At 41.4% G+C, this 8,996-nt stretch overlaps 1 protein-coding gene and 1 non-coding gene across 4 annotated transcripts in view; both read right to left on the bottom strand.

The window, feature by feature from the left end:
* Positions 1-669, bottom strand: part of PIK3C3 (phosphatidylinositol 3-kinase catalytic subunit type 3) — an 82,141-nt gene extending 81,472 nt beyond the window's left edge. For all 3 annotated transcript variants that reach the window (XR_004969926.1, XR_004969925.1, XM_036321924.1), the window contains exon 1: positions 513-669. Coding sequence is in view for 1 of the 3 variants with exons in the window: in XM_036321924.1 (XP_036177817.1) it covers positions 513-580 (68 nt within the window). In the remaining 2 variants the exon portion in view is untranslated. The remainder of the gene's footprint in view (positions 1-512) is intronic.
* Positions 670-5,560: 4,891 nt separating this feature from the next.
* Positions 5,561-5,691, bottom strand: LOC118663923. The gene has a single exon (XR_004970216.1). It is a non-coding gene; the product is annotated as a small nucleolar RNA SNORA81 (small nucleolar RNA).
* Between the last annotated feature and the right edge of the window lie 3,305 nt (positions 5,692-8,996).

Below are 8,996 nucleotides of genomic sequence, written 5' to 3' on the forward strand. Positions count from 1 at the left end.
CCGCGCCGCTAGCGAAACAATGCAGACCGTCCAGAGAGTGACCCCAACCCTCTGGCCCTTCCCGTGCTTCTTGCTCCTACCGCACATCCATGTGCTCATCTCATCCTCAGCTACCACATCTGCCCGTGTCTACAGAACTCTGCAGTCTCTGCTCCACCTCCCAGCCCCGGGTTCAAGGAAAGACCTTCCAATTACCACCTGCGGGGCGACTTGCCCGAGACTAGATTTCTTCATCTGTAAAATGGGACGAGTGACCCCGCAAAAGGTTGCTGTGCACAGCAACAGGCTTCGGAGAAAGTAAAACCGCGCTGGACTTCGGGGCTTAGTCCCACCGCTCTCCTCCTCCCGCAGCGCCCTCTCCACGCCGCGTGCCCCCCTCTGCCCCGGCCACGGCTCTCCCCGCCGCCCCGGCCGGCCTCCAGGCTAATAACCATCTTCCACCCTCAGCCCACAGGCCCCGCCTCCTCTCCTCAAACTCCAGCAATGCCCGCCCCGGCCCCAGGCGCTCTTACATCTTGAGCCGCACGTTGATGTCCAGGTCACAGCTGTAGATGTAGTGGAACTTCTCCGCCTCCCCCATCGCGCCTCCGCCGGAGCAGCACCGACCGCGGGAAGCGAGGCGCTGGAAAGACGCAGGGTTTGAACCAGCTGAGTCCCACAACACGGGCGCTTCCGGTCCCGCCTCTCGGCCGGGGCGGAGCCAATCGCTGCCTGGAGCGCGACCCAACGCGCCGGAACTCCCCGCCCAAGCTTCCCGTGTGCGCATGTGCAGAGCAGTCTTCCGTCTGGCTTAGAGGTAAATAGAATTCCGTCAACACAGCCGATCTGGTTGCTTCCCAGACTTTCAGTATTCTTCCTGTTTGGACAGAACTTTTCTTTTGTTGTTGTTGTTGTTTATCTGTTTTTAAATAAAAAAATTTGTCATTTGAGCTTGAACTGTTCCTAAAATCAATCCGAAGGAAAATGCTTTTCAAAATAATTGTAGCAACTTTCACTGGCTACAGGCTAAACCAGGAAGTCACAAGACTTAGAATTTTGCCAAGTTTAAATTTCAGTGATCTTCCCAAAATTTGTAGATTTAATAAAAAATTTGCTTTCGCAAGTAACGATTTTCTCTTTCTGCTCTAAAGAGTGAAGAAAGAACTAGACAAAGAGCAAAACAAACTTATTTCCAGTTTTGGCATTTATGCTACTTGGGACAAGGCAGTTGGGTGCTTGTTTGCATGGGGTATATTCAGACCCACTGTAGCTTTGAAGACTGAACTCTAGTTGAAATCCATAAACGTCCAGTAATGACTCCAGAACTCAGGTTACTAACCCTCTGAACTACTTGCTTGTCTTTATAATATTTAATATTATCTAAAATTTTAATCTTCATTTCCAACTAGATTCAAACTCTTTGAAGGCAAGAATAGTGTGTCAATATACTTCTACACCTGCCCCTTTAGTGCCTAACACATTAATGAGTTTAATAATTCCTTGTTATTATTATTGGTGAAAAGAATAAAAGTCTCAATTTTCTGTGTGTTTATTTGTAGTGCCTTTCAGGGCAAAAAAAAAAAGGCTAATGTACAATTTTTTGTCCAAAGTAAGTTCTCAAAAATATCTGTGGAAGCAAGATTAAGGAAAAACACGATAGCTATTCTCCTATAACTAAAAGGTGCAACAGAAAGAGAGCAGACTTAATTTGTTCTTAAGTATAACTACCACCAATGGTTGGAACTTACAAAAAAAATGTAATTACAGCAATTAATAAAAATTGAACTTTTGAATCATCAGAGCTGTCCAACAGTAAAACAAATAGTTACAAGTGCCCTGTCTATGGATAATTCCAGCAGTGGGTGTGAAGTTTGATGTCAGGTTTCTCAAACGTGAATAAAACATTGACAATTTGTAAAGAACTCAATTCTCTGCTCCCAATACTGACAAATTACTTTTATTATAGTGTTATTTAATGTCTAAACCTAAATGAAACTTCATAGATAAACATACACATATATTTCTTATGAATTATTTTAAAACCAAATTTAAAAAATACAAAAACTTGAAATTAACAACCTTAAAGTAACACTATCTTTTTGTTAAAATTACTGCATACAACATGAATATGGTATTGACTACTCTTACAATACCAGCTCTTTGAAATGCTGCCGGTCTATTTTACTACATACCACATGGCAGTTTAATTTTCTTGCCTCATTTTCTATTCAAATTACTATGAAATCTTCATGTGTAAGTACTATAATGGCATTTGGCCTTTACTTGGCCCCCAAAACATTTTTTGTCCTAAGTCTATCTCTGTCCTTTTTTCATTAGCTCATAACAGTTAAAGTAAAGTAATTGACACCAACAGTCATGTCTCAAACACAACACAAATAAAAGTATAAAAATGAAATGTCAGTACTTAGTTCTAAGATACTCATTCATAGAATCCAGCATAAACTTATATTAACTTTTAAAAGATAATTATGGAGAAAAACTAAAGTGGTCACAGAAATCAAAACTGGCAGTGCATTTTCTGGACCAACCCTGGCTCAGGAAAACTTTGGTTATTAGATCTGAATATCAGAGTACTCTTAGCAAGGCCATGTCCATAAGGGAAATGGAAGCCTTAGGCACTTCATTATGAAAGGAAAAGCATGATATTTCCTTTCCCAGGTGATCTTTCACAACTCATAAATATAGCATATACTTATACAACACAACACTTTTAGAATCCATAGCACAGACCACTGCCTGTCTTTAGAAAAAAGCAAACAAAAAAAACCCAACCTTTTATACATGGATGTTTCTTTTGTGTAGCAGGCTACTTCATTGACTATTTGGTTCCATATTTAATTCACCTTTGAAGTTGCCATTTTGATTTTGTTTTCTTATGCAATCTTGTTTCAATTTTATGTTTAATTATTCAACTAACAGATTTTAATAATGGTTAAGAATTTTTTTTATAATGGTCCATTCCTTTAAGTGACCCAGGACTCATGTAGTGATAAACAAGTTTGTTTTTGTCAATTTCTGTCACCCAATTAATCCTCTTTAGCTGGTAATAAAAATTGCACTCTTAGCTTTAAAAAGCTGCCATCTATTATTGATCTTTCATCAAGAAAAAAATAAATGTGATATTGTGAAATTGAAATGATCTCATAAAATTGTTGCTCCAATTTAAAAATTGCCTCTAGGAGTTTTCTAATAACTCCAGGTCATTTAGAATCTATTAACGTGGTAGAACAAATAACAGTGAAGAAACTTGAAAAATCCTTATCTCATAAGCCAAGACTCTTAGCCATTTGTCAAGTGACAATGTGGAAAACAATATACTTGAGAATGTCTGCTAGTGATCCTGGAGCAGGAACTCACAGGGCCTGGGTGGTTCCATTAAAAAAATGCAACTTCAGTCATCTACAAAAGGGAAAGATCAAAAGCAAACAGCTTTTCTGATACCTTAGAACACATCTTGCTAACGGATGTACAAAATAAGTCAAGATAAAGTACAGCCCCATATAGACTCAGTTCAAAATGATGGTGGCTTGATGCTAAGATGCTGAGTATAGTTCCCAGGGAAGGGGGTAGGGAGGTGTGCAGTCTCCTTATTCCAGGTGTGGCTGCCTCTCTAATAGCTCTCTGCAAAACAAACAAGGAATGCTATTTTCTCTTTTTCCTGAAAAGCAAAATTCCTCTTTGGATTTCTTTTGGTTAGTGAATACGGGTACTAATGCAGGTCTTAAGTAAAAGTGAATTGGTGCAACTTGAACTTTTGAAAAGTGGGGGATACCCATATTATGATAGAAACTCTTGAGAACACTGAAGGAAGAACAAAATGAGGGATAGGTTTTTGAATGAGCTGATTTAACTAGTGTTGGGGAGGAAGGTGAGGTGCGAGGAGACTTCTCTGAGAATGTGATGTTAGCCTTGCAATGCTGAGATGTCAAAGAAGTTTCTTTGCAGGGGTCGGGGAGAAACACTGGAACTCTCTCAGGGTCCAGTGCAGTTTTGTAATTCACAGAGTTCATGGGGCTAAGAGGGTTTTCTTTGTGTGTGTGTGTGTGTGTGTGTGTGTGTGTGTGTGTGTGTGTTTTAATTAAACATTTCGATTGAAGACAACATAAATAATAATCAGACATTTCTCACACAGGTTTTTTGGTTTTTTTTTGGCTCTCCATTCCAAGGTCTGAGCACTACATACCTGTCACTCCCATATTGAGTGAGGAGGGTGAGGAAGCACAGAGAGCTCAACCCACCAGCATGTTCCTGATAACACATTGGTCAATTTCAGGTATATTATTTTATTTAATTATCTCAATAAATTAGTGGATTAGGTACTGTTCCCCTATTTTACCAAGAAGTAACTATAAAGTGGGTTAGGTGATTTGTATATGATTCTGAATAAATACAGGGCAGAGCCACTGACTTCATAAGCATGATATACTTACCATGATATGTTCCAGAGAAATTCTTGGATTTACTTTTTGCAACAGAAGATAAATTCTAATGGCAGTATCTTTAGCATCCTCTGTGTTATTTAGCACTGCTATTGATCCCTCTTCCTTTCTACAGATTAACTATGTGGATGGAGGAGATTTTGGCCCATTCGGCATCTTTGCAAGTCATCCGTTTATTTAACAACTAGGTTCCTAGTGCACAAATTCATGCACCTTGAAAGGAACTGTAGGCCACGAGGCTGCAGTGGGCACAGGCGTGGGTCTTGGCCCATTCTCTGCCCCCCCTCCTGGTCCCTCCTCCTGAGTCCCAGGACCCCTCTCTGCTGGCAGCCCTGCTCCCACTGCCACCTCCAACAGGCTGACAGCGCCGGTCCTGCACACACCCGCTGACAGCGCCAAGTGATCAGGACCAGCACTGGGCGCCAGCAGTGAGTGTGAACAGTGGCTCTGGCGCTGGCTGCGGGTGCGAGCACCGGGCGGGACCCCGGCACGCGGGAGCAAAGAATTTTCAGTAACCACCAGAGGCTCACCCCAATGACAGCGACCGGTGCCCTGCCTTGCTCTGGCGCCCCCACTCACCTGCTCCACCATCCTGCTGTGGCTGATGCCCGCCATGTTTTGTGCATGCCCCGCCATGTCATAGCGACCTGTTGTTCAGTTGTTCAGTAGTTCCAGTTGTTCTGCTGTTCAGTCTATTTGCATATTAGTCTTTTATTATATAGGATATTTAGTGAGTGCTTAAACTATGCCATGAACTACACCAAGCATTGTTATAGACATTGGCTTCTACAATTTCATCAGGGAGATGATGGGAACACCATCTGCATATGGTACCATCCCAGCATCCCTCAGTGTGTGTTTTCTATGCCATCATGCAATCTGTCCTGTAATAACATAGGCCCAAAGAGCTGTACTTCATTTATTCTATAATATTGGGGAATGATAATGACACCAAACCTGCTGCTCAAAAGCCAATAATCAAGAGACAGGGTCTGATGGAAGGAAAGCAGGTTTATTCAAGAACCAGCAGCTTCATAAAATAGGGGAATGTTGTCTCAAAGACAATCTTAACATCTCAGTGCAGACGGGGTTTTTTTTTTTGTTTTTTCGGTTTTTTTTTTACATGTTGCACCAAATTTTAATTCAAAGGACACTGGAAATTAAGAAAGAGGTCCACCCCAGTCTTTATCATCTAGTGCAGTTACTTTTCTTCTTGTGTATACTCTGCAGACAGGGGTTTTTAGGAGCCAGTAAGGGGAAGGCAGAACAAAGGAAACTGGAGGGTGTTGTGGACTCTCATTGGGGGTGCTATATGCTAGGGGAACAGAAGGCTCTGATAACCATGGGAGCTGGTCAATCTATGGTCTGTTTTTTCCTTCATGCCTGAAGACTGGAGTTGGCTTCCTTTGAGGTTAGTTCCTGGAATCCTTTAAGCAAACAGGCTGTTTATCAGTGGTTACATGTGAATTTACAAGTCATCATTTACAGAAACAATATTAAAATAATGGTTGCATGGGTTTACAATATTACCTTTCTATATTTCTGAGAATTCACTGTTAGAAAAACCATTGTAATGAGTGTATCTTCAGCCCACATTATGTTTGATCTACAATTCAGCCCTGTGTTCATTCTTCACTTTGTGCTTCTACATACAACACAGGACAGATAAGCTGCTGTGTTTTGTTTGTTGTTGTTGTTGTTTTTTAAATATATTTTATTGATTTTTTTTTTTACAGAGAGGAATGGTGAGGGATAGAGAGTTAGAAACATCGATGAGAGAGAAACATCAATCAGCTGCCTCCTTCTCACCCCCTTCTAGGGATGTGCCCACAACCAAGGTACATGCCCTTGACCCAAATCAAACCTGGGATTCTTCAGTATGCAGGCCGACACTCTATCCACTGAGCCAAACCTATTAGGGCAAGCTGCTGTGTTTTTGACAATGCTTATTGCCTTTTCTGTGTGCATTTGGGTTTGTGCATGAATTTTAATCATAGAAAGGTTATTGACCCAACACTCAGACTTGCTTCTTTGAGACATAAGGAAGAGGTGCGATTATTATTATAGACAATAATTGGTGACACAGGTACTTTTTTGAGAATCCAAATGGGATTTTGCTACCTACCCATCTACACTAATAAAAGAGAAACATGCAAATTGGTGTCACTCTGCTACACCCACCAGCCAATCAGGATGAGTATGCAAATTAACCAGACAAAGATGTTGGTTAATTTGCATATGCAGGCACGGAGCAAAGACTGAAGACGACTGAAGTCTGAAGACGACTGAAGACTGAAGAGGCTTGGCTTCTCCATTGTAGCCAGAGCGGAGAAGCCAAGCCTCGCTGTGGCTGGAGCGAAGAAGCCAAGCCTCGCTGCTGTGGCTGGAGTGGAGAAGCCAAGCCTCTATGGCCAGACCAAAGGCCTGGTTCCTGGGTGCCGGAGGAAAACCAGTGCCGGAAGCCAGCGTAAGGAAGGCCTATTGCACGAATCTTCGTGCAACGGGCCTCTAGTATTCTATAAATGCACAGGAAAAAAATGATAGAGATCCTAGAAGGAAGAAATACCCTCATTGTTTGTATACATTTCTGGGGGACACCCTATATTTAGTACCCTATATTATTTTGCACTAAACAGATTGTTTAGTTTGTACTTTTAAAAAATATATATATATTATTGATTTTTTACAGAGGAAGGGAGAGGGATAGAGAGTTAGAAACATCGATGAGAGAGAAACATTGATCAGCTGCCTCCCGCACACCTCCTACTGGGGATGTGCCTGCAACCAAGGTACATGCCCTTGACTGGAATCGAACTTGGGACCCTTCAGTCTGCAGGCTGATGCTCTATCCACTGAGCCAAACCAGTTAGGGCTAGTTTGTACTTTTTAATGTTGACTTCACTGTTTCAAATGTCACCCAGTATAGTACTTAAGAGTTGTCTAGTGTTCCTAAGTGTAAGAAGGTTGTGATGTGCTTTACAGAGAAAATATATGTGTTAGGTAAGCTTCATCAGGTAATAGAGTAGTTGTCCATGAAGTCAATGTTAATGAATCCATAATATATATTAAATAGGTGTCTTTATACAGAAACACATAAAACTAGATTATGTGTTGATTGATGAAAATGTTGGGACCAGAGGCTCACAGAAACTTAACCCTATATTATAGCTAAGAACAATGGTTCCTTATATACAAATTCAGTGTTCATGGCTACTTTATAGAACAAAACTACATAAGTAACCAGAATTGATGGTTATGATGTTGCAGAAAACCCAAGAGACACCAAGTGACACTTGAAAGAAATGGAGGGACAATGTTTAATTACGCCAGTGGACTCAGGGAATAGCTTTCCAAATCTGAGTACCGAAACATGCAGGAGCCTTCATTTTATATCTCCCTGTGGTCTTTGTCCTGCAAATATGGATTATGCTTCCGGTCCTTTTCACAGGGCCTTGCAAGAAGGCCCTCAGGTGTTGGGGGTCTCCAGGCCATATTTGATGGTTTGGCCTGGTGCCAGTGTTAATAATCCTCCCTCCAGGGCAGTGCACTGTTCACACTTTTATGGCCTCTGTAACAGGTTCTGCAAGACCAGTGTCTGGGAAGGAGGTAATGACTTAATTATAGGTTATCAAGAATGGATTGCTGGCATGGATTCCAATTGCTAGCCCCCAAAATATCAGGGTTACATTTGAATTAGCCCTTTTTAGCCTTCTCAATGATAGTATGAAAAGTAATATAGTGTTCCATGGGAGTACAGTAGACTGGCTCTTTACATTTGTAGGGTGTAGATGAGACAAGGACGGTTTTGCAGAGGTAGAAAGGATGAAGCAGAGATCTGAAAGATGAGTAAAAGTTGGCCAAGTGTCTGTGATTGGAAGGAAGAAATGTGTTCCCGGAAGAGGAAACAGCCTGGGTTTTCTTAAAAGGGGATGAATTGAGAGAAACACAGAACACAGCAGGAAGGGAGTATATTCATTTGCCAGGACTGCTGTAACAAAATAGCCTAAACTGGGTGACATAAAAAACAGAAAATTAATCTCATACATCTGGAGGCTAGAAGTCCAAGATCAAGGTGTCTGCAGGGTGGGCTTCTTCTGGGGGCATAGAGGGAGAATCTAGTTCATATCTCTCTAGCTTCTACTGGTTTGATGGCAGTCTTTTGTGTTGTTGAGTTTACAGAAACATCACCCTGATTTCTGCTTTCATCTCTTCATGACCTTCTGCTTGTGTGCATGCCAGTGTCCAAATTTTTCTTTTTGGTAAGGACATCTGTCATATTGGATTAGGGCCCACCCTACTTCATTAGGAAATCATCTTAACTAATTACATCTGCAATGACCCTATTTCTACCTAAGGTCACATTCTTTAACATAAGAACTTTGAGGGAAAACAATTCTACCTATAATTGACAGGAAAGATTACAAAAGAGGGTTAGAGCTAGGAGGAGCGAGGGCCTGGTTAAAGAACACTAAAAACTTCATACTTCAGCATTAAAGGCAAGGCATAAAAAAAGGAAGAACAATGCACTTTCCATTGACATTCCTCCAGATTATGTGG

Source organism: Myotis myotis, unplaced genomic scaffold (genome assembly GCF_014108235.1).
Source record: "Myotis myotis isolate mMyoMyo1 unplaced genomic scaffold, mMyoMyo1.p scaffold_m19_p_9, whole genome shotgun sequence".
Lineage (NCBI taxonomy): Eukaryota > Metazoa > Chordata > Mammalia > Chiroptera > Vespertilionidae > Myotis > Myotis myotis.